Source organism: Rhea pennata, chromosome 2 (genome assembly GCF_028389875.1).
Source record: "Rhea pennata isolate bPtePen1 chromosome 2, bPtePen1.pri, whole genome shotgun sequence".
Classification (NCBI taxonomy): Eukaryota; Metazoa; Chordata; class Aves; order Rheiformes; family Rheidae; genus Rhea; species Rhea pennata.
The window spans coordinates 72,931,342-72,958,178 of record NC_084664.1 but is presented as its reverse complement, the minus strand read 5'-3'; the positions used below and the strand labels follow the sequence as shown (position 1 = coordinate 72,958,178).

The window sequence follows — 26,837 nt, the reverse complement described above, 5'->3', positions numbered from 1 at the left end:
TATTCCTTAGACTTCTGCTAAGTAATTCTACTCATCTTTCATTCAGCTTTTCTGGTATTTTACTTGAGATGAATGTCAGTCTTACCATCCTGCAGTTAGCTCAATCATTTTATTTATCCTCTCTGGATATTATAATATAGCAGTTGTCCTTCAGACCATTCAGTACAACTTAATGTCACACTGATTAAAACATCTGGCATAAGAAGTTGAATGATCGTGGCCCCACATCTGCCCTGTCCTTGCCCTGCAGCTCTGTGCATTTCAGTCCCTGCTTTCCTCTTCCTAAAGCTCCTCAGGTTTGTAAGCCCCTTCTCCTGCTGCTGGAGGAGTGGAAAGTTTCTGCTTTGGGACTTTTTCTTCCTCTCTCAAACTGGGGAAGAGCACAGGAAAATTCTCAAGTGTTACAAAGACAGAAAGAGAAACAAAAGAGAAAGGAAAGAGTGGAATTGTTCTGAGCAGTTGAGTGTTACCCCCCCCCCCCCCCCGCCTTTTCCCATCTCTCACATGGGAGGGTGCTTGACAGGTCCTGCAAGGAGCTGCTGGCCTCCTGTGGTAAAGGGACACTCCTTTCCCAAAGCTGGATAGTGGAGCACCCAGATAGTCAGAAGAGGGCGTGGTCTAGGCAAGAAAGACCATGAACATATCCTTCTCTTTAGCTTCATTCACCCTTTAAAAGAATATTGCAGTCTGTTTTTATGCTATGAGCTAGTGAGGCCTTCTGATTTAGCCTTTATCCCAGTACGTTTGTTCTCAAATTTACTTTATCTCCATGCCATTGTTGGCATTAGTGGTAGTAGCAGAAGCAGCTCATGGCTGTATACATATCTAGGACTTTGGTGTTCAGTTGCTGAGGCAGTGCTTCATAATATATTGCTGTGGTAACCCCTTGTCCTGATTTTGTGGAAACGTCCTCCATTATTAAGGGCTTGAAGAATGCTTAGATTATTCTTATTTGATGTAAGTGCATGATCCTCATTCTTTTCAAACAGACTAGAAATAAATCTATTGAATATACTTACCTTTTCTGCATCCCTAACATACAGCCATCTCCAACAAATAAGCACTGTACACACTTTCTGGGATTTCACTTGTTCATAGTATTCCTCTAAAAAGTGTATTATCTTTTCCTCTTCAGTATTGCCACTTCTGAATTTTTCTTTGGGCCTTTTCCTTTCTTAATCAACACTTTACAATTAATCAGTTCTAGCTTATTGTTTGCTATTTATTTGCTGATTTTCAATTTATATCTACTGAGGTCTTTTTAGTTTATTTTTATTTGTAGTCTCAAATTTGTCAGCTGACCCAGAGTGAGTTTTAAAACTAAGTTGTTCTTTTGGGGAAATTGCATGAACTCCTAACTTTCAGTTTTCAGTTGAATTATGCTGTCCAAGTCTTTCTCCTTCTTTTAATTGTGCTTGTAACAGCAAGAGAAGGGAAGTCTAGCATGTGACACAGTGTTTTGAAGGATGAACTATGAGTCATAGATTCACATTATGGGCAGGAAGGACTCAGAACACAAAAATATTGCAATATAGAGAACATGCCCACAGAACATGCAGCAAGTCTTCAGCATGTTCACACCATTTCAGCTTCCCACTGGAGTAGGAAGCCCATCAAGTTAGATGAAATCATTCAAGCTGGGAGTCTGTTGCCAAAAATAAGCTTCCAGGTGAGCCTTACCTAACCAAGTCTTCGAAGGTGGGAAGAAGGCTTTACCTAAGTGAAGCCTGTGAGATAAACAAACTTTCTCAACCTGGAACAGTATTTATTGTGCTGTAGCCAATCCCTTGTAGACTTCGGGCTGGCAGTTCACACAGCTGATTTCACATGAAATCATCCCAATAGTAGTGAAAAAATTGTTTTTTGTATTTCTGGAATAGTTCTATACCTGATGCCGCACCATTACAAAAAATTCACTCTGTCAGGTAGGGCAAAATCAGTCACCTGTGCTTGTTTTATTTATTTTTTTTCTTTTAAAATGTGAAATAAATTAGTACCTGCAGCTTGGGAGAAAGCTTTTAAAATACCATTTGAGCATTCTTATCTATGTGTAATTTTTTTTCTTTCAGAGTATTTTGGGAATTCTGCATAACTAGGAATATGTTAAATTGAGAATGGTACTATGCAACATGGAGAATGACTAATATAGTAGCTATAATTAAGAGAAGGCAACTACTGACCGATTTATCTGAACTCTATAGTACACAACATTTTAAAGCAAATTCTAAAGGAAGGAACAGTTAGTGGCTGTGATCAGTTGGCTTACAGAATAAAAATGGAATGTTGATTTTGAAGATTTTGCCAAAGTAACCTGATAGCCTTCTGTTGATACAATATCTAATTTTCTAGGTGAGGAGACCTGATCTGTCTGGATTTAGTGAAGGATACTGTGCTGCTGAGGATTAGTGTGAGAGTTGAAAGAATGGGAAAATAAATATATCAAAGGAGGATAACAACATCTTGTGCTGAAAATAAAAAGATTGAGTAAGAGGGAAAATACAGGAAGAGTTCCTCAAGTACCAGTTTAGATATTATTTTATCTTATTTTTACTAAGAAGTTTCATACAAAAAAAGGAGTGTGCTAATAGACTTAGTTGCTAGCACCATCAATACGGAAGATTGAGTTCTTGCATAAGAAATGATGGGACATTTAGGCTTTAAAAATTAGAAGTTCCTCTACAGAATGTACATTTATTTGTTGGAAGTTATACAGGAAGATAGAGCACTGTGAATATTAGGTGGTCGCAGGATAACTGTGAGCCACAAAGTTGATAATAGGTATAGAAAAAAAGATACAGTCACGCAAATACTGTGAGATAATTCTAGTAAATAAAGAATTTGTACTTTATTAATATATGCATATATATATATATGCATGTATTAATAACTCCATGAAGATGTATTTATGTGCATGTATGAAATAATCAAATACTCATGGACCTTATTTAATATACTGTGCATGGTTGTGTTTATCCATGTTTCTGACAGATTAATTGAAATGGGAAAATAAAGACAAAGGCTACTAAGGTGATGGGGAGAATAAAGTTTGCCACATGACAGAAAATAAAGGAGTCTGGGTTGTGCTAGGATATAGAAATGCAGATTAACTGAAGATAGGGCTGATATTTAAAAATATGCCAATGAGTAAACACAATGGTGGAGGAAGAGCTATTTAAACTAAAGTACAATATTGGCATAAGAACAAATGGGCATAAAATGAACAGGTACAAGTTTAAGCTGGAAAGCAAAAGGTTTCTAGTTATTGGAGACATGAAATTTAAAGCTGTCTTTCAATAAAAAGCAAAACTCCTGTTATAAATTAAGTTCATTTCATATAAATGAAGTTGAGTACATTTATGATTTACATTATATGACATGGCTACCTTCAGCTGCATGGAATTTGACTCAGAGACGTAAGAGCCCCTCTTAATTTTATATCTTACAGCAGCAAATACTGTTGAGGAATAGTGACTTCTGAAGCAGTGTGCATCAGTTGTTGAACAACACATGTCAAGACTAAAATACTCTTTCAGTCAGAAAATCAAGAGATTTCAATATTCAGCTAATCTCCAGAAGATTTAAACAAACTGAATACAATGACTTTTTTGCTGGCAATGTCTCTAAGGCTAACATGCTTCCACAGAGCAATAATAACGTTCTTGAAGTTTTGTCTCAAAATTGTCACCTCCATCTGCACTATACTGGGGTATATTCTTATTACTAACTCCAACATTGTGTATCATTTCTTGAGTTGCCAACAGACATACTTTTGCTCTTTAAAAATGAGATGCTAAATGTGATGACCTGGACAAATGCTATTTTGAATAATTGCATCCTATTTATCACAGTTTCAGTAATGGTATTTCTGTGTATTTCAAGATCTGTGAAATCCTCCCTGTGGAAGGTGAAAGGAAGTATTATTCATTTGTATTTATTTAGCTGAATTTAAAAATAAACCTAGAAGAAAAAAATATTTATTTGGGAATATCCAGTAAACAAGATGTTTTTATACCCATTTTTATACTGTGTATAATATACTTAATTAAAAGAAAATTGAATATAAACATCAATGTTCTAGTAATATTAAGGTAAGAAATTGGAATAAGCCTGAAGCTTCTGTTTTAACTAATACCACTGTGCTTTTTAGCATTTTTGAATGTCACACTCAAGGAACAAACATTTTCCTCAGTTGAACTTTCTCTTTGTTGTCATTTTGTACAGTGTGAGACAACAGAAACCTCTGAACTAAGACACCTATTCCTTTTGTCTTTCAGCATCAAAACAATGATTCCTCCAGGGGATTGCCTGTATGCTGGGAGAAAAAGGAGGAAACCTATTCAGAAACAGTTAAGTATAATATTTATTAGGAGGCAATTATGTCTCCATGTATATGTATGCAGGAGTCACTTCTTCCCTTAGTCCACTGATGCAGGAGAGGCCCAATCTCTCTCCCCCGTGAGCAACTCATGGTCAGGAGGCTGTCTATTTAGTTAAGACTGACTGAGCATGGGTCAAACCATCTCTACATTTCGCTAGCTGTCCAGCAAGGTCCATATGGTTACTATGTATACTACAGTGGTATATAAGGAGAGGAGAGAGGCAGCACTCTGTCATAGGAAGAAGATGCAAAGCTGATACTGGTGGACTAAATGTCAGCTAGGCAACTAGCTAGAGGGAGTGGCTGCCACCTCCACGTTCCTCTGTTCCGTAAGGCCTGCTCAAGGGAACTTTCAAGAAACTGTATGTTGGCTGACACCAGTGTGCTGAGCTCTTTCTTTCTTTGGCTGAGCCTTTCTTGGGGCATAAGTAAGTGTGGAAGTCTGAAAAGCGGATCAGTTCAACCAACTGAAAAAGCAAACTGGTGACTCACTTCTTGCATAGAGAGCACATCATTTTCAAATTGTTGTTTGCTCTGGAATCACTTTCCTTATAACAAAAATGAGAGAGAGGAATTTTATATGTGAAAACAAAGCAGAAAAAAAAGCAGTGGGAAATAACAGGGTGCTTGAAATACGAGGAAAAAAGGTTGCTATCACTCAAATGTAAAATGATTTCCAAATACCATAACCAGCTTTGTGAAATGAAGTTATTAAATATAATCTTGTCACATTTTCAGTATTATACTTGATCATATGTTTATGAAACAGATATTTTTGGTGTGTTAAAATAATGAATTACCGCTAGTGGGCTTCACAGTCCATTTAAGAATGAGAAGATCATTAAAATCAATTTCCCAATTTTCAGTTGTTCAGAACTTTTAAATATAGGCTATTAAAAAAAAAAAAAAAAAGTGTATATTGGGTCAAGGTCAAAGGGGATTTTCTGTGTAAGTTTGAATGTAATCTGTTGATTTTGTTTGGATTTTGGAGATGAATCACTTGTTTCCACTTAAAAATACATTTTTAGTGTAAAATACGTTGTAGGTGAGCATTCCAATAGACAAAGATAATGAAATAAGAAAATGGTTCTTCCTGCAACATCTGATTGTTAAATCTAACATATATATAACATTTTTGCACTACTGTTCAAATACGAATGTGGATATTTAACTTCTTAACTACATGAGGTAAGGAATTGCCGCGGTGCATGAAATTACTTACGCATAGGACTGTATAAATCAGAAGTGTCGTGAGAAAGGAGGCAGAGTTGCAGTTGCTTTGAGACATAGTAAATTTCATGTTTGGAGCATGTATACTAACTAGAAGTACTTCTTTCTAAGATAATTTCTGCAATGGCTAAGAAAACTATCTGCCAACAAAAGACATAAATGCCCTCAGAAACCTTTTATGAAATTCTGGCTCTAATAAAATAGTGGCAAATTCTCACTGATTTTGATGAATATTTTGATACAATATTGATCAAGCAATTTGCTTCTGTTTAAGGAGAATCATATGTTTTATTAGAATTATTAGTTCCCGCACTGAAGACTGCACTCTTATTTTCTGCAGATAGTTACTTATTGCTTGTTGAGTATGATTTCTCAGATCCTAGCTACATTGATCTCTTCATCAAACCATATCTCTTTGTGGACTTGGTCTCTGGCAAGCCCTTCTATACTTATTCCCTTTCTGGGACTTTTAAATTGTCATCTAACTGAAGGCATTTTGAATGACCATGACTGACTTCTGAGATCCAGACCTCCTTTCAGAATCTATGTCCTTCAGTCCTACAAAGCATACTGACATTTCAGAACTCCGAGGTATCCTTAGTATTATGCTGCCTCAAATCATTTTTCCTGAATGCTGAAGGGTAGACATATGCTATTTGACCGTGTATATTTAACCATGATTTTGTTCCATGTTGTAACAATTTTGTTATAATTTTTTGCTCTTGTTTGATGGTATAGCATATTTACCTCCCTGGGCACCTTCTACTTTTCTCTCTGTAATTCTGACAGTGGAGCAGTGTAGATTCTGCAATCTCTTCTGTGAGGAGTGTTCAATTGAAAAAAATTAATTTTTTGCAGTGCCAGTCAGTTACTTTCTTTTTTCATTAATACCCTGTTGAAATTTACCTGTCTGTTGAGAATGAAATAAGCAAGCTCAGGTGCCAGTTCAAGCAGGATGGCTGGATTTCTGAAAGGATTCATAGACGGATTCTTTTGAAGACCAGGATTCAAAGGGCAGAAGTGCAGCTTTCCCCTCTGCAGAACAAGGGAGACTTTCAAATCTACCTATAATCAATGAATTCCAGGAAGCCAACTCTGTGCCTCTGCACTAGCTTTTCAAGATCAGGCTATCAAGCCAGGTGGTGATCTGACAAGTGCCTTTGAATTCAGGATATCACAGAAAGATAGTGTTCAGCAAATTATGTTCATGTTCCTTCAGGCACAGTATGTTAGAAATTGTATTTTTGATGGAGTTTTGCAGAATAATGAGGGAAACATATGAAGAAGCTCCGTGGAAAAATGTGGAGAACCACAACACTGTGGAAGAATGTATGGAAAACTTGTGTTACAGGAGAATCTAATATATTTCAGTTTTCTTCTCTACACAGAACTAGGGGAGACTATCTTTCTTAGGCTGCCATTCTTCAGACATCAGGTTTAAGTTCTAGTTTAATACATACAAATATATCATAAATCCTAGCTGTCCTTCTTTTGTGTTTGTTTCCTGTGAAACTCTTTTAAGATTTTATTGAAAATTTAAACATCTAAAAGCTAGAGAGATCTTGTTTTTAACCTCAAACTGTAATTTTATGCTGAAATGAATATTTATGTTAGAAATTATGAGGCAATGCCTCAAGATAGTAGCCATTTGAATATTTCATCCACTTCATCATCTCAAACCCTGGCAATCTGTAAAACCCTCTCCCTCTGAAAACATTTCTTGTAATGTTTTATAGTTCTTGAAAGGCAAGTTTACAGCTGCCCCAGCTCTGAGTATATCTAGAACTGCTCCAAAATGCCCAATTCGGTCAGAACCCTATCAGTGCCAGGGTAAACTGAGACCTCAGGAGGAGCAGCTCTTTCCTACCTCTTAGTTCTTCTTTTAAGGCTGTCTGTGGCATAGCCCTTCCTCTTACTTGATATCACACTATTTCACCCCTAGTCTGCGAATGTGCTGTGCCAATATGACTGTTAGTTCTGCTTTCCCTTTTCCTTGCTGGGAAGACTGATAGGGGATGGAAGGTGTCCTCTTTCTTCAAACATCTTGCTTTCATTCAGTCCTTTTTATTTGTAGGAGATGGTGAATGTCTGCACACATATAATTGTCACTGACATTCAGCTCTGCAGGATACCTATGCGATGCTCCAGAACAGCTAAGTAACTGTAGGTATTGCTCAGAACATTTATGATAGTCATCTTGCTGTTATTTTGCACTTAGTTTATTGCATCTCATGGTCTCTGTTCCTTTCCCTTCTTACTGAAAGCTTGCTGTCATATTAAATGATTAGATTTTCTGTTTAGATCATCTGTTGGGTTAACACTTCAGTGTACTTCAAAAACTTAGAGTGAACTTTTTCTTTTAACTGTTTTGTCAGCTCCCTCAGAGGGTAGGGAACAGTGCTTGAAATAGAGGAATAGACACCACACTCTGCAGACACAGCTGTGACTGAAGGAAATCCCTCTGCAAGCTCACCAAACTGGTTTACACAAGCAGCAGCCTGTGTGTCACAAGCATATTGAGTCATTAAAGCATAAATGGCTCAATGCCTTATGTACCAATAAAATAGCAAATGTTCTCTGCATCACTCCCACACTCTATTCCCACTGAATAGGAGATGGCTGTATGGGTCTTGTACAGGTACGTAAACTTATTATTGCAAAGAAGAATTTGCATGGTTAAAAAACACAAAGAAGGAGATGCCAGCTTGATTGTTTTAATTACAGGTGCTGCTTATTGTGGTAAGATATACTTAAGAGAGAGTAAAAGAGATACTGTAGAGTGAGTGCTATGTGAAATGGCCTCTCTGCTAAGCCATGATTTACACAGTTTGAGAATCATTATTTCAGCATAAAGACAAGAAGCATCTGCTTCCTGCTCAAATTATGGGCTAGAATTTCCATTTGCCTCAAAACAACTCATTCAAGAATTTTCCTGCTTGCCATTTTCTGTTTATTGATAGCTAAGTTAGTCTTTCCGTGGAACTTTTGTTGTTTTTAAATCTCATTCACTTGGCACCTAATTCCCATTTACATCAAACTCCTGTTTGTTTAGATTCACTCCCTTACTGAATCATTTCCTTGAATTTTCAGGAAGAGGCCATCTTGAACTCTCTCTCACGTTCTTTTTACACCATTCTCTGTAATTTCCAGAAAGCTAATCCTCATGCTCAGTACAAATGTAATTCACATACTTGCCTCAATCCATGCATCTTCGGCATACAGCAGTCACTATTTTATAAGATGAATAGGCTTGAGTAATTTCTATTTATATTCTGTGTTAGTCTTGACAATTTTTACCTTTCAAACTCCAGTCAGTATAAGTTTCTTTATTAGTACTCATTCAGTTCTTCCCTTAGTAGATTGCTTCCTTACTTCATCTGGTTTTTCAGAGGAAAAGAGCAATGTGCTTACGTCCTTTAGGTTCTATTGAACTATTTATTTTCATATAATTACCACTCTCTATAGGTCAGACATGCTTTTATGGCATGGGATGGCTGAGCTTCGGGATTTACTCAGAAACCTACCCAAATATATGCACCATTTTCTGAAAAAATCTAACTCTGAAAAAAAATCTTTATTGATTGCATTATTTTTTGAACATTTTACTCTTGCTGATACAATGCAGTTATTTATTGATCCCCAATTATTAATATCTCCTCTATGTCTTTGAAAAGAACTCATTGTATTGCTGAAGGGTTGTTTGGAATGAAAAAGCACGAATTAGATATTCTCACTGTATAACTGCTTTGAACATTTTTTCGTTCATATATCCTCTGTGTTGTCCTGTGAAAATGAAATGAAGGTTCTCAAGTCTAGCAAAAGTATTTTCATACCCAGCTTGTTTTTAAAGGTTTACACTTAGCCAGCAAAGTCAGCAATCACATGTACAAAACGCTGATCTTTTTACTACTTCCTAAACACAACATTTTTTCTAACTACAGTTACAATGATAAATTAAGACTGCCCTTATAAGAAGGGAAGACACAAAGTATGCCCTTTTAACCACTGACTGAAAACCTAATGTTCAAAATTAACATTATGATTAAAAATGTAGTAAATGTGTAGACTGTGGAAACATAGTAGTAAAGTGCTAAGAATAACTACAGTTCTGCTTTGGAGCTCCACTTGAGCGCTAGCTGAGCTACATAAGGATATGATCCTTGTCCTTTGTTAGAAGAAAGTGGAAACTGTAAGCACTGCTGTATTTTCCTTGTCTACCACTTCAAATTAAAATAGATCCTTGCAATATTTTCCTATCTTTTCTCCCTGATCTTTCTCTAAATGACCCTAATGGTTAGTCTAGAGAAAGCACCTCAGGAGGAATGTGGGAACATAGTAAGAACTTGAACATGGATATTACAAGAGGCAGTGAACCACCAGCACACTCAGCACTAAGTACCCTGGGAGATGCTTGCTCATCCATGGATCCATGTGGCATATTCTTAGGTAACATACAGAGAAAGAACTCTCAACACTTGGCAAGAAAAATAGGAAGAAGATAAGGCATGGGGTACTCTGTCCATTCATAGCCTTGACTACTGCTGAGTCCATCAATGGCTGTATGTTGGAGATGACAGTTTCAAGCTTCAAACTAAGGTCTTGTTGCTTAAGTGACAAATCTGTGCTTCAGCACTGATTGCCTTTCACTGTAGTGCTGGAAATGAGATTTCCATAACTATATGTAATAGCACTGGATTTTACTTTTCTCCTCCCTTGAGAATACTAACACATATGTTTTGTGAAAAGAATATTAGTGAGGACCCAGAAATTGAGCAAGATTCACAATTTTCCCCACATCTCCTTCCTCATTTGTGATGTAGTTCATGTTACATGTTTTCATGGTACCTTTTCTGTGGCATCTAATTTTGTTCACTGCATGAGATGGATGCAAAATGGAGGTAGATTAGGAGTGCTTGGCTTTGAAATCTAAATAACATTTTAGGACAAACTTTTTATATTTATTTATTTACCCTTCTAGTCATTTGAAGTGGGAAGTTTGAGTGAGTTTTTATAAAGCTTCAGGTTTGAGTTTGTGTGTGTATGTGTTTTAATCGTTATGATTGGATAAAAGTCATGTTAGGACCCTCCCTCAAGGGCCTGTGTAGGAGAAGCACTGGCTAAGGCTTCAGATTGCCTTTGGAGGCTCTTGTGTGGAGGATGGTGAACTGGAGGTGTGAGGGCCCCTGCACAAGGAGCTAACACATCTCCACATGGTATTATTGCCACTGGTCTTAAATGGCGTACTAGCTCTGTAAGAGCTGTATCTTGACAGCATGAAAATAATTTGAACTGCTTTTCTCTGAACTTCAAGGGTCCAATCTAACAGTTACTGTTACTTGAAATTCTCTGTTTAGCTATTGCCTTAGTTATAGTTCTGTAATCAGAAGAAACTTCAGTGTTGTAACTATATTTTCTCATAGAGTCCTAATTCTGAGTATGTTCAACTTTCTTGAAAACCATGAGGTTCATATTTCATTCATATGAAATGTCTCTGGCTTGAGAGACTTTTTAAACATACAGAGTAAACTGACCAAATATTTGGATTTTTTTGTGAACTTTTTCTTTTCTTCATTTTTAATTTATTTTAATCTTCTAGGGAACAACTCAGAAATAAAAATAGCTGTAGCATTTCAGCTTCACCCTTCTTGAGCTACTTGGCACTTGTAAGACTCAGTAAAGGAAGTTCTTTTAAATGATCTGCAAAGAGAAAGAATATTGAAAGTCTTTATGTTTTGCTTAGCACTAGTGGAGATAACAGAGAGAAAATCTCTATAGCACTGTCTTTTCTTGTTTCTAGGAAAGAATATCAATGCTCTTAAGAGCAAAACCAAATGCTTATCTTTGTTTATACTGATATAGGAAGGTAAACTGGAGCTTTTGATATGATGATTTGAATTAATACAATGGGTACTGAATGACTTCATGCATTAGATATCATAATTTTCCTCTGCTGTTCTGACCATAATTTGTACAACATGGATGTGAAATCTTTTTTCCTGGTGTTCACTGAACATGAAGGACATACACTGAACACTCCTTCCCCTGAAGTGAGAATGTCCTGAATAAAAGAGAACATTTCCTTGTCTGTTTTCCACTGGGAAGATGTGAAAAGAGAGGCCTCCCGACTTGAGGGTCCATGCTCCTGGGGATGTGTGTATGAGACATGTCCTGCTGGACCTTGTACTAACCACCAAAGAAGGACTGGTTGGAGACATAAAAGTTGGGAACAGCCTGAGCTTCAGTGACCATGAGATGATGGAGTTCAGGATCCTGCGTGGAGGAAGCAAGGCAATAAGTAGGATTGAAACCCTGGATTTCAGGAGAGCAGACTTTGACCTCTTCAGGGACCTACTTGAAGGAATCTCATGGGTTAAGGCCATAGAAGGAATGGGTGGTCTAGGAGAGTGGGCTAGTATTCAAGCATCACTTCCTCCAAGCTCAAGAGCAGTGCATCCCAAGGAGAAAGAAGTCCAGCAAAGGGGGCAGGAGACCTGCATAGATGAGCAAGGAGCTCTTGGCCAAATTCAGACAGAAGAAGAAAGAACACAGAATATGGGAAGAGGGACAGGCCATTTGGAGGAATATAAGAACATTGTCATGTTCTTATATGCCACAAGGATGCAACGAGGAAGGCTAAGGCTCATTTGTAAGTAAATCTGGTAAGGGATGTCAAGGACAACAAAAAGGCTTCTTTAAATACAACAGTAGTAAGAGGAAGACGATGGAAAAATGTGAGTCTGCTGCTGAATGGGGTGGGTGCCCTAGTGATGAAGGATACAGAGAAGGCGGAGTTACTGAATGTCTTCTTTGCTTCAGTCTTCACTGCTGAGGGCTGCCCTCGGGAATCCCAGAGCCTGAAGATGAGAGAAAAAGTTTGGAGAAAGACAGACTTTCCTTCGGTTGAGGAGGATCAGGTTACAGATCTTCTGGGCAAACCTGACATTCACAAATCCATGGGCCTTGATGGGATGCACCCACAAGTACTGAGGGAGCTGGCAGATGTTGTTGCCAGGGCACTCTCTGTCATCTTTGAAAGGCCAGGGAGAACAAGAGAGGTGCCTGAGGACTGGAAGAAAGCCAATGTCACTCCAGTCTTCAAAAAGGGCAAGGAGGAGGACCCAGGCAACTATAGGCCAGTCAGCCTCACCTCCATCCCTTGGAATGGTGATGGAACAGCTCATTCTGGATGTCATCTCCAGACATATGGAGGAAAAGAAGGTGATCAGGAGTAGCCAGCATGGCTTCACCAAGGGGAAATCCTGCATAACCAGTCTGAGAGCTTTCCCCGATGGAATGACTGGCTGGGTAGATGAGAGGAGGGCAGTGGACGTTGTATACTTTGACTTCAGCAAGGCTTTTGACACTGTCTCCCATAACATCCTCCTAGGAAGTGTGAGCTAGACGAGTGGATTGTGAGGTGGCTTGAGAACTGGCTGAATGGCAGAGCTCAGAGGGTTGTCATCAGTGGCACAGAGTCTAGTTTGAGGCTTGTGGGTAGTGGAGTTCCCCAAGGCTCAGTTGTGGGGCCAGTCTTGTTCAACTTCTTCATCAATAACTTGGATGGAAGGACAGAGCGCCTCCTCAGCAAGTTTGCTGATGATACCAAGCTGGGAGGAGTGGCTGACACACCTGAGGGCTGTGCTGCCATTCAGAGAGACCTGGACAGGCTGGAGAGCTGGGTGGAGAGGAACCTCATGAGGTTCAACAAGGGCAAATGCAGGCTCCTGCATTTAGGGAGAAATAACTGTAGGCACCACTACAGGCTAGAGGCTGACCTGCTGGAAAGCAGCTCTGTGGGGAGGGACCTGAGAGTGCTGGTGGATGACAAGTTGACTATGAGCTAGCAATGTACCTTTGTGGCAGAGAAAGCCGATAGTATCCTGGGGTGCATTAGGACAAGTGTTGCCAGCAGGTCGAGGGAGGTTACCCTGCCCCTCTACTCAGCCCTGGTGAGGCCTCATCTTAAGTACTGCATCCAGTTCTGGGAGAGACATGGAGCTACTGGAGAGAGTCCAGCATAGGGCTATGAAGATGGTCATAGGACCGGAGCATCTGCCCTATGAGGAAGGACTGCGAGAACTGGGCCTGTTTAGCTTGGAGAAGAGAAAGCAGAGGGGATCTTATCAATGTTTACAAATACCTGAAGGGGGGATGACAAGAGGATGGAGCTGGACTCCTTTCAGTGGTGCCAAGCAACAGGACAAGAGGCAATGGGCGCAAACTGAAACACAGAAAGTTCCACCTGCACATAAGGAAGAACTTCTTTCCTGTGAGAATGCCAGAGCACTGCAACAGGTTGCCCAGAGAGATTGTGGAATCTCATTTTCTGGAGATACTCAAAACCTGCCTGGATGCAGTTTTGTGCAACATGCTCTAAGTGACGCTGCTTGCGCAGGGGGGTTGGACTAGATAACCTCAACCATTCTGTGATTCTGTGAGAGGCCAATGTCTGTATCTTTGCACAGTGGCAAATGCAGAATGGTAAATTTTAAAACATTTTTCTGGCAGAGGATAGAAACTTCAAAGATTATCACAGAAGTTAAATTAAATATGCCTGTTACCAACTAATTGTAGGTAATGTCTCAGTGTCTGAGTGTGCTATGTGGAGGTATAATAGGTAATCGATAATGTTTTCTCCACCACAGAAGGCCTGCAGTTGGGAATGAAAAATCTAATCCTTCAAAAAGACACAGGGACCGTCTGAACGCGGAACTGGACCATCTGGCCAGCCTCCTGCCTTTTCCACCTGACATTATATCGAAGCTGGACAAACTTTCTGTGTTGCGCCTTAGTGTCAGCTATCTCCGAGTGAAAAGTTTCTTTCAAGGTAGGTCTCTTAAACATATCCGTATTCTATTAAAAGTCTCCCTTTTATTTATTGCTGCTTTGTGCTAATCATTAGTAAAATCAGTATTATATTGATAAGATCAGATCAAATCTCTAATACTGAATTTACTTATTTTATATATGGGATACTGCTTTAGAATTTTTCTGTATTTCCTCCTATGTTGTTTGTGTGTTTTACACCAAGTGATGTGATTACATTTGCCCCCTTTTAGCATATTTTAGAAGACAGGAATACATGACTGTAAAATCTTGAAAACAGCAGAGAGGCTTGGGGCAGATGTAATACCTGCAAATTTTTTGAACTTTGTTTTTGAAGCTGTTATCATTCATGTTTAAAATGTCTGTTTAAATATATTGTGAAAGTAAAGTAACTACCATATTACCTATATTTGGGTATAAATTAGGTATAAATTAGGTGTCTTTAGGTACCTGTATTTCCAACAGAAAATAGGATTGCTTGAAAGTCCAAAAGGATCTCTTTTTCAGGATAAGTGAGAGCTGAAGTTTGGAGTGTTGACTAAAGCTATTCTTTAGGCTACACTTTGTTTTTGTAGGTGTCTGGCACACATATAATCAGAGCCGAATGTGCGCATTCAGATACACATAATAAGAATTCTTCTAAATTTGCAGACAGTTCTAGTTTCTTCTGTTAATGAAGTGTTTGGATATTTCAACAACTTACATACAGAAATTGAAATATAACACTGTTGATGTGCCAAAATACTCTGCTTTTAAAAACCAACAGAATAAGATACCCATAGTTCTGCTATTCATCAAGCTATTTATTTTCTATGCTATCCAGTAATAGCAAAAAATGAAGAATCAGTGAATGCTAGATTAACTATTTTAAAGTTAATCTTTGAATTCACTGTAGCAGGCCCATATTAATTAATTCTTTCTCATCCTTATTTCAGTTCCTAAAAAAAAATTAAATTTTATGTTAAAGTTAGACCCAAACAAAAATGCCTGACAGTTAGTCAAATTAATATTGTTCTGTGGAAACTGGAGTTCATTTTGTCAGGTAGTTTGTGGTCTTGAGTGTTTCACATCATTTTATCAACACCTAAAGCCACTATTATATTAATCTCCGTGTAGTGGTACATCCTAGGTATTCCATTCTTCTTGAATTTAATGGATTCTCCTCTGTGGGGCTCACTATCTCCATAGTCAGTTCAGTTCAAGCAAGTGATTTGTCCCTGCCATATGACCTGCACATTTTACCTACAGAGAAAACCTGTCTTCTATAGCAGAATGGAGGAAGGTTGGATGCAAGAAACTTTGTGATTTAAAAACATTCTGATATGCAACATTTTTAGTACTCTGACATGGCTGTTTCCATTACAATCACAGCATCCAAGCTTGGCACAAAAACTGATGCTGCCAAAGCCATTTTCCCCCTTCTTGTATCTTCTATCATAAGTTATAATAAAGCATGGTGGCCTATAAAGACCATTCTGTTTTAAAATATATCATGGGCTATATAAGTGTATAACAGCTGCATACAAGCCAGATTTATATTCTGTCACAGATGACACAAAATACCACCTGAAAGCTTACTTTTTTCCTCATGGCTTACATAGTTCTGGAGCAATGGCCATGAAATAAGTCACTGATTTTATGGTAATCTGAACAGTCCTTTCTCTAAGTGATATGAGTGAAGTGAAATGCAGAGAGATACTCATGGCTGAAGGAAAGGGAAAGGTGAGAGATGAGACATTAATTAAATTCTCCTAGGAATGTTCAGAAGGTCTAAGGCCTTTTCATGCCTTATTATCCTATGGAGCTGTTGAGAAGAATGGGATATTGCTTTTCAGCCTCAGTTTCTACCCTCTTCTATCTTCCCAAACAACTGGCATGCTGCCTTTCAGTTTTATCTGTTTGGCTTTATCACACATGTTGGCACAGAGGTCATACGGATCCTTCTGAACTCATTCAGGATGTGGCATGGAAAGGAAGAATAGAATCTACAATGAAAACATTAAATATTCAGAAGACTAAAACCCAGATTAGGAATGTAGCAACGGATACCCTTTCTAGAATTATTTTAAAAAGGGGGGGAAAAGCATGCCTGCTCGAAGGAACATAATCAACCACAGCTTAAAGGTGGATTGTAGAACGAAACAGAATTGTTTTTTTATGCATGTTATTTTTCCTTTATTATTACTGCTCCTTCCTGTTACTATTCTTTATTGTGTACAGTGTGTACAGGGGAGCCCTAAAAATTTTTTGACTGAAGAAAGTTATTCATTGGTTAGATTCTTGTGTTGTTTTTGTTTATTTTAATACAAAAGAAATGCCAGATTATGAGTAGGCTTTGGCAGACTGTGAGACATGTTCCAAGATGGTATCAGATTACAGATTGTGGTGTTATTGATACTCTGAACCTCCCCTGTCAACTGTGGCAGCTGATTGCCCACCATCCTGCAGTTTATAGAGTGCCTCTCTTTCCCTCTGAACACATACTGGAGAGTTAATACCCCTTCCTCTGAGCTTTACTTTCATTTCCCCTGGATTCACAAGGAATAAGCAGTCTCCAGCTGCCTTTACCATTCTTCTGGCTGAGTTTCTAAGATCTATTGTCCTTTTATTTTCAAAGGGGTGGATAAAAGTAAAACAAGTAAAGTCAGCCTTCATTACTCTAAAAAGTTCCGTATGTCAAGAGATTTCATTTATTTTAATCCCCAAATTACCTAATTGAACACACAGTTTGTGTTCCCTCTGTTCTTATTTTTAAATGTTTACATCATGAAACTAAGTTACAGAAAACATTGTTTATAGTAAAGGAAGGAAACTACATTCCATTTTAAGACAGAGCAGGCTGGAGGTTCAGAAGGGTGGAGTGAAGGAGAGGTGAGCAGTTGACAGAGAGCTGTGTAAGGAACGGGTACCTATGTTTGAGTAAGAGCAGGAGCTGCAGCCCAGGCTTCATGTCATGTTATGATCTACTTCCTTGTAGTTGTGTTTGGAGAAAAAAAGTCAGAATCTGATTTTTCTAAGCACAAAATTTGGTAGAAAGTCACCTAGAAAAGCAAACAAAAAATTTCCAGTGTTTAAAACTTTGTTACGATAAAAGAGCATGGAAGAGCAGAAATAGCTGATTTGTGGCTTTTTAAATGACAGGATCATACTAAGCTGGGTACTGTTACAAACAGTGTTAGGATAAGAACGGTGGTATACAGAGATGTTGCAGATTTTTTCGTACAAAAAATACGTATCTGGTAAAACCGGCCTGGAAAATCCATGCTAACTCATTCGGAGAAAATTAATCCAAAGGGAGTGATATTCAATAGAACAGGGAAAACCAGGAGAGAGAACATAGAAAACAATCAATGAGGAGGGATAGTGGTCAGCAAGTTGTTCTATGCTTGTAATATGATATGTTGACATAAACAAGAAAGCCAAGTGTAGATTTTGGTCTGTTTACCCAGAGGTAGCATGTCACTAAACAGGAAGGTCATAATCCCTCTCTGCATGAGACCAGCATGACTCCATCTGGAATACAGCCCTCTGTTGTGGGCATCTTCTGGTCACTAGGGCATTAGTACATCTAAAGTGGTTTACAATAAACACATGCAAGTAGTGACTGTAAGGCTGTATGGACCAAAAAAAAGTAAGGAAAAAAAAGTAAAATTAGCTCAAATATTTATAATTTATACACTATGGCAATATGTCTTTACAAAAAAGAAAGGTGTGTTGTGAGAAGAGAAAGGATCGTTTAAGATATTTTACAGTGGAGCAGTGGAGGAGCCAAAGAATGGTGATAAGCAAGCTGAAACTTAGTCAAGAAAGACATAATCTGTAATGGGTTCTGTTAATCAATCCAGTATTCTTAAAATGAATGCAATGGAGATTCAGTATATTCAAAATTGTAATCTATGACAAACAGGCATGGGCATCTTTCCTTCAAAATACTGTTCTTATCGTTTTAAGAAAGTTAAGGTTACATTCTGTAGCCTAAGTTTTATTAAAAGTGCTATTTGCAAATTTTTGAACATGAAAAGTGCTATTTAACAAATATGTTCATATATGACATTGGAAATTGAACTGCTGGAACACTCAATAATTCATTTGACAACAATAAAAATTATAAACCTTCAATAATCACAGTGGTTTTTAGACATACTCATTTAATTACCACTAGGTGTCCTTTCAGTAGCTACTCTGGAATAATGCAAGACTATGTAGCATAAATGTTCAATTTTTAGATATATGGGAGGAATATAGAGACATTGTCTGAGTGTGCAGGGGTGGGGCTAGGAAGGCCCATCTGGAGTTCAAGGCAAGGGATGTCAAGGACAACAAGAAAGACTTACATAACTACCTCAGTAACAAAAGGAAGACTAGGGAAAATGTGGGCCTGCTGCTGAATGGGGCAGGGGCCCTGGTGACAACAGATACAGAAAAGGCAGAGATAATGAATGCCTTCTTTGATTTGGTCTTCGCTAGTAAGACCAGCCCTCAGGAATCCCAGGCCCTGGAGATCAGGGAGAAGGTGTGGAGAAAGGAGGACTTTCACTTGGTGGAGGAGAATCGAGTTAGGGATCACTTAAGCAAACTGGACATACACAAGTCTGTGGGGCCTGATGGGTACACCCATCAGTGCCGAGGGAGCTGGCTGCTATCATTGCAAGACCACTCTGAATCATCTTTGAAAGCTCCTGGTGATCAGGAGAGGTGTGTGAGGACTGGAAGAAAGCCAGTGTCACTTCGGTCTTCAAAAAGGGCAAGAAGGAGGACCCAGGGAAGTAGAGGCCATTCAGCCTTACCTCCATCCCTGGAAAGGTGATGGAACAGCTAGCCCTGGATACCATCTCCAAGCACATGAAGGACAAGTAGGTGATCAGGAGTAGTCAGCATGGCTTCACCAAGGGGAAATCCTGCTTACTTAACCTGATAGCGTTCTCTGAGGGAATGACTGGCTGGGTAGACGAGGGGAGAGCAGTGGATGTTGTCTACCCTGACTTCAGTAGGACTGTTGTTACCATCTCCCGTAACATCCTCATAGGCAAGCTGACGAAGTACAAGCTAGATGAGCAGACAGTGAGGTGGATTGAGAACTGGCTGAAAGGTAGAGCTCAGAAGGTTGTGGTGAGTGACACAACATCTGGCTGGAGGCCTGTCGCTAGTGGTGTCCTGTGGGGGTCAATACTGGGTGCAATCCCATTTGACTTATTCATCAGGAACCTGGATGAAGGGACAGAGTGCACCCTCAGCAAGTGTGCCGATGACCTAAAACTGGGAGAAGTGGCTGAAACACCAGTGGGCTGTGCTGCCGTTCAGAGGGACCTTGACAGGCTGGAGAGATGGGTAAAGAGGAACTTCCTGAAGTTCAATAAAGGGAAGTGCAGAGTCCTGCACCTAGGGAGGAATAATGCCATGTACTAGCCTAGGCTGGAGGCTGACCTGCTGAAAAGCACCTCTGCAGAGAAGGACCTGGGAGTGCTGGCGGACGAGTTGACCATGAGCCAGCCATGTGCCCTTGTGGCACAGAAGGCCAACGGTATCTGGGGTGCGTTAGGAAGAGCATTATCAGCAGGTTGAGGCAGGTGATCCTGCCCCTCTACTCAGCCCTGCTGTGGCCATTGCTGGAGTGCTGTGTCCATTTCAGAGTTCCCCAGTACAAGAGAGACATGGAGCTACCGGAGTGAGTGCAGCAAAGGGCTACTAAGATGTTGAAGGGACTGGAGCATCTCTCTTACAAGGAAAGGCTGTGAGAGATGGGCCTGTTCAGCCTGGAGAAGAAAAGACTAAGGGGGGACCTTATCAATGTGTATAAACGTCTGAAGAGAGGGTATAAAAAGAGTTTGAGGCCAACCTCTTTACTGTAGCGCCCAGCAACAGGACAAGAGCCAATGGGCACAAAGTGAAACACAGAAAGTTCCGTCTGAACATAAGGAAAAATCTTTTTACTGTGAGGGTGACGGAGCACTGGAACCAATTGTCCAGAGAGTTTGTGGAGTTTCCATCCTTTGAGATACTCAGAAGCTGTCTGAATAGGGTCCTGGGCAGCCTGCTCAAGGTGACACCCTGCTTGATCAGGGGAATTGGACTAGGTGATCTGCAGAGGTCCCTTTCAACCTCAACCATTCTGTGATTTGGTGATCAGTGACCAACTGGAGGGCATAGAGTGTGTTCCCCATATCGATTTCAGGTATGAAAATAATTTTGCAAAGAATTAGATATTAAGAGATATTCATTAATCATTTGTTCCTTCTTTGGTGCCATTGGCAGTTAGTATCTTGAAGCATAACCCTGTTCATCTTAGTTAAGTTGTTTAAGCAAAAGCCATAGTTCTTTTCCAAAATTTAGATCCTGTTGAAACAAAATTTTTCAATATTCAGTTTAACGCTTGCTATGGTGGACTCCCTCTTTCGTTCTCACGTATAGTTCCCTTGGCTTCAAAACAGTTCCTCTTCCTCTTTGGTTCAGAGCTCTGTTACCAGTTGGCAGAGGCTCTGTTAATAATCTCCCCCTCCTCTATGCTATATGTATTTAGTTGTTATATGTATTTAGTTTTGTTGCATTTTCCTGATAAGCACCTCAAAGTACTTCACAGCAATAACCTTGCAATCTCACCAGATGTCTTGTATAAAGCGGAATAAATCTACATCGGTATTTAGAGTGAGAGACATCAACTGCTACAGAAAGCTGTGCAAGTCATTTGGGCTTGACAAAAATTTGGGTTGTGTGGGGCTCATGGAGGTTTAATGGCTGTGACCACTTGTGCTTGCTGGAACTATGTCTTGGCTGTTTTCCATCTTGGTTAACTGTGTTCTGTCTTCTTTTGCCACTGTAGAAAGGACTTCCTTTAGTACCTCTTGCTTTTCAATTTGTTCAGTTGGCAGAAAAATCGTAGTTCTCTTCAAAACTTTTTGTTGCTCATTTTAATTGTTCCCCTCTAGCATAGGTTTTAATTATGTAAATCAATGTAAAAGGAATACCACCTTGTTCTTTTAACATCTGAGATCCTTTCTGAGAAGCAGTTAACTTAAGCTTCCTGGTACCTCTGGGGAAAATATTTATGACAATTTAGATAGATCAATAGGTGTAATAAGAATACAGTTAGAACTGGAACTTAAAGCTCATAATTTTCAGATCTTGATGTAACAAAGCTTATATTGGCAGGTCATACAAACTTTCCTTCAAAATACCATCCATTAATGTTAACTGTTATAGCCATAAGCATTCCTAATAAATGCTAACTAATGTTACTGAATGCAGTCGTAGATAACAAATGTAGACTTTAATATGGATTTTTGTTTGTATTTTTCAAGAAGTGTGGGTATTTGGAATCCTTTACTCCTTTGTTCTTTTACTTTTAGGATAGTTTTCCTATACTAATATTGTATGCATGCACACATGTATATTTTGTGTTTATGCACACACACAAATGCACACATACACACACACATGCAAGCACAAAAATAGTAGCATCTCCACAAAAAATTCCTTTGCAGTATTATTTTGACTCTCAGTGTTTATTTACTTCCAGACTTCATTTTGTCTTGAAAGCTGGAAATTTGAATAAGAAATGTGGAGGATCCTGGATTAACATTAGGGATAAATATAGCAAAGTTTCAGAAAAGCTTGTATTAAAATTGTAATCTATATCCTTCTAAAACTAGTGACAGTCTAGTGTGGAGAGATTTTGTTTGACCTGCCATAAATTAGAGTTATATGTGGATTTCAAACTGAATTCTACTAGAGCTTGAGAATATTTATCTATAAATGTTGTTTCATCTATTTCCATCTAGAATTTCCATTTGTAGGAAATATTTGTGCAGTGGGCCTTCCTCAGTGGTCAACTATGCCTAAACTTGATGGGCATTTGTGTAATGTTTGCATGAATCTTTAACATTGGTGATTCTACACCATCCTTGTCAATTCCCAACATCTAGTCTGGATTACTCCTCTCTCTCCCTTCATCAGTGGAAGAACAGTTTATTCCCTTTCTCATGGCAGCTGTATTTTCACATCCATGAAGATGTCTCATATTTCCCTGCACCTTTGTTTTCTATCTTCTCAAGGGCCTTACTTCTTTAATCACTGTTCTTGCTCTACTTTTGCCTTCTTTCAAAATTAGTCTACACATCCTTCCACATTACAGGCAATGATCGGTAACTTTTCTCAAAGTATGGTTTCTTAAGTAACTTGGACCCTTTTTCAACAAGATTCTTCAACTTACTTATGAAAATACCATAGGGCAATAGGAAAAGCCTTTTTGAAGTTCAACATGAAATATCTCTTGTTCTTCTTTCCTCCTATCCACAAATTTTGTTGTAGAAGGAAAATAATTTGATGTAACATGGCAATGTATTCTTGATAGATCTGTTGACTTTTACTTTTTTATTACAAGTCTTTATGAGTAGTTTGTTTGATATTTTTCTCCAGCACTTTTCTAAGGATTGAAGTGCAGCTATTATTCTTTGATTTTTTTCTTTCTATCCTTTTTAAAGATAAACTCAATTTTTGTCTTTTCAAGTCTCTTAGAGCCTCCTCTTTTTACTGGGATTTCTAGTAGACCAGTAGTTAATAGCTTCAGGTACATTGTTCCAGTATGCTGCAATGAATTTCACCAGATGCAACCAACTTGCAAATGTTAAATTCATCCAAACACTCTATTCCCCTTTATTCCATATGAGCTTTTAACTTTTTTGCTGGTATTTAATGGCAATGTCAGTGCCACTAGCTGATAAAAGCACAAAAGGCAATAAACACTTAAACCTTTTTTACATTATCTGTTGACAGCTTCGCCCACACTGAGCAGAAAACTTTTTCCTCAATCTTCTTACGTGTTTAAAGGCATAGAACATACTTTTGTAACCTTCCCTTTCTTGCTACATCTTATTTTTTTGTACTGGCTTTTCTATTTTCTTCTGATATGCTTGTGCTTTATTTTATTTATCTTTAGTTATTTGACAGTTTTTCATTTCAAAACTTCATTTTGAAGTTTTTTCTTTGTGAACTTCCAGTCATTGAAGAAGTCATGATTTTGATAAGATGGTCTTTCATTAAATTTCCCATCTTCCACTACCACTGGATAATTACCACCTACATATTGATTTGTTAAAAATTTGCCAAATCTTGCTTTCCTTAGTATCCTTCCTGTGAGATTTTGCCTTCCAATTATCCAGGTGTACTGAAGTCTCCCTTCTTTAGACCTAATGTCTTCATTTTGGTATTCTTTTGATTTCTGCTGCTGTAAGAACCAGCAATTCTAGAACTTTCTGATTGCTTTCAACAGGCTGCCTTCTTATATTCTAACCAGTTCCTCCCTTTCTATTCAGTCTCTTTTTTATATTTATTTTTTCAGTTCTGGCAGGAAACTACACACTTTGGTTTCTGTCTTTCTTCTGATTTAACATTATATTAGTGGGTTATTTCCTTTTACTCATTTATGTGTTTGGCATGATCCAGTTCCCACTGATGTTTATCTTTAATGGAAATTGTATTTATCCCTTTAAATAAGACAGCAACAAGGGATTCTTCCCAGCTGGTCTGATTTTCAGTATCCTCAGTTTGCTAGTGATATGTTTCAGCTTTCATCTCCTCCTAACATAGCCATGGCTGTTGATCTTCTAGCTCAATAGGATATATGGATTTCTTCACATTACTTTTATTCAGATTCCTGAGGTTCATTTGTTAGATTCTTTAGATTAGGCTGTCTGAAGGAGAGACTGTGAGGCTGTTGTGCTATTGTATAATTTGAACAGTTAATGCAGTAGCTCCCACTCCATATCCTGCATAGCTTGCAGATATGCTTCTGATGAAAATGTGCTGGCCAGTCCTGTGATAGTCAGAGAAAATTAAGAGGTTAAAACTTAAGACTACTAGGGGTGATTGGTTCCAATAGCCTGAAGTTTTCCCTTAAATATAAAAAGCATAGTATTACTATACATGTAGTGGATATATTTAGAGTAGATATAGTAAAAGTAAAAGAATAAAAAATCCGAAGAACAGGTAAAGATAATAGTAGATGTTAACTCTGAGAATGGAATAAAAATGCCTAGAGCAGCAGTCATAGAATTATAGCTTCTTGCCTCCACCTCTTCACTGCCACCAAGTTTTATTCAATATGATTAATGCCTTGATTTCAATTAAAATAATGAGAGGCTTTCAGATTACTCATAAGCTTCTAGTTTTTGATGAACCCTGTACTTTCAATGCAGTTGAGGGTCTCTACTTAGCTAGCTTTGAAATTGGTATCTTGAATCAAGAAATCCCTAGTATATTTGGATGGTTTAACACTTACAAGTTTGTTTCTTTAAAGACATTCTGCTGAATTAAAGACACTGTAGGGTTGGGCTAGTGCTATCCTCTGAATTTGAATGCCTAAAAGATTTCTTTCTTGACAAAGAAACTAAGGACTTTACCTTTTAAACACATACAGAATGTCTCTAACGTATTTGTTGTTATTGTCCAGAATCATAGTTTATTAGATTTATCTATCAGCTTTTAGGTTATTTAGGTTTATTAGGGCATATTAAGTGCCTTCACCTGCATGGTGAAAGGGATAACAGTTAACACTATTCCACTAGCTGTACTGAGTCCTTCTTTCAAATTATGAAAGTGTTCTGAATGTTTCAGACAGAAAGGGATTGTTCATGAAAGAACAATCCCTCTTTACTATTCTATAATTTTATCATTTTCACAACAATATAGCAAAGAGGAAAAGGTGTATTGCTGGGTAAATGGCATATTTTTGAAGGAAGACCTATGGTGTGCACGTCATTATCTAATCAAGTGCTAAATTACTATGTCAATGAAATTTAGTAGAAGTGTCAAGACTTTAAAAAGCTTTAAATAGTTGTATTCATTCCTGAGATCTAGCAGGACTGGAGTAGTAGCTGCACATCAACTTTCCCTCACATTACCCATTATCAAACAGTAGATTATTTTGATTCAATTTATTTACTTTTTTTTTTGCCAGAAAAAAACACATTATTGCAACATATTGTTTACATCAATTTTTCAGTTTTTTTTCCCCTGTAAGTTGCTGATGAAACCATTTATTCTATGTAACAAAATACCCAAGGCTGTTTTGCACTACACTTCCTCTTGGATAATCTGGAGATCTGTCACACCCCTTCACTCACTCTAGGGAGAAGTGTCTTGTCATAAGAGGGTTGGTGATTACACTACCTCCTCTGCTGGTGGGTTTTCTCCTCAGCTTCCTGTAAACAAGATGTGTTTTGTCAGAAACATTTCTAGAAGAGAGGAGTAGTTTGTTGAAGCAGAATTTACTTCTGGGTGAGTCTGTATTCAGAAAGAACAAGATGACTCTTAAATTGCTTGAATTTTCCTCATCTTTGAAGATGTTGCATTCTGAGCCTAAGTTCCATAGCTATTTTTTGAGTAATAGCAAACAAAGAACCTTAATTGTAAATTATAGTCAGATCTTTTCTAGTATCCTTTGGTACTCATCTCTCATGTGCTATAGGTTGTTTATATTGGTGGACCTCATAAACTCAGACCTGGTAGACTGAGTCAGTCATGTGCATGAAGAAGGTTCAGTGCTTCTCCTGATATTAGGAAGACCATAAATCTAGCAAGTTGAAAATGACAAGTGGTGGGAAAAGAGTCCTTGAATGTTAGTTTTCTCCTAAGGGCTTTTGCACTGGAATAGTTTCACTTTTTGTAGCCGTAGTATTCTCAGAACCGGGTAACACAGTCATAAAGATATAGAATGGCTGGTCTTAGAGGTGTTTCCACAAACCTCAACTGCTATATTGGTCCAGTGCTAGGGGAAATCCTCCAAATACTCTGAACCAGTAAGCGCGTGCCTTCATCTTCATCTTGGTTAGCCATTTCTAACCATTCTGATTTGGTAGCCTTTTATACTTGCTTACATTTGGTTAATTCACACCATCTCATATAGCACTGATGTAAATAAGTGCAGGCATGTGGCAAGGAAAAATATAGACTAAGATGTGTGCTATCTTTTGTATTCACAGATATATTCTATTTGAGCACTGTGCTTGCTCAGTCATTCCTCTGCAGCTGACAGCCTTTTTGGCCCAGCCTGATACCAGCGGTTGAAATCCTAATAGTCCCCAGTGGATCAAATTCTGTTATCCAAAGCTATAATGACCTCATTCACTGACTTCATTTTCTTGAGTTAAATTGGATGTTGGATACTGAAATGGACTTAGGGTAAGTTTAGTTCTAATACAGCTCAGGTTTTCCTTGGATATGGAAACAAGGGATTGGTTCCCTCATAGGAAAGGTTGTATTTTCCCTCCGGAAGTTCCTAACAATTGCAGTGATAGTAGCAGGTGCTAGCAATAATTTTGTCCTAATCACTGCTGCAGTGGATGGGAGGTAGGAAAGCATTCCCTCAGGCATGTGTTTGGCTTGGTGTATACTTGTTCTCAGTTTGATG

General features: G+C 38.4%; 1 protein-coding gene across 1 annotated transcript in view; it reads left to right on the top strand.

Annotated features, from left to right (window-relative positions):
- Window positions 1–4,278: 4,278 nt before the first annotated feature.
- The window catches only part of AHRR (aryl hydrocarbon receptor repressor), a 71,483-nt gene continuing 48,924 nt past the window's right edge, over window positions 4,279–26,837 (top strand). The window contains exons 1-2 of the mRNA XM_062567963.1: window positions 4,279–4,346; window positions 14,254–14,435. Of these exons, the coding sequence (XP_062423947.1) occupies window positions 4,285–4,346; window positions 14,254–14,435 (244 nt within the window). The 5' untranslated portion in view covers window positions 4,279–4,284. The remainder of the gene's footprint in view (window positions 4,347–14,253; window positions 14,436–26,837) is intronic.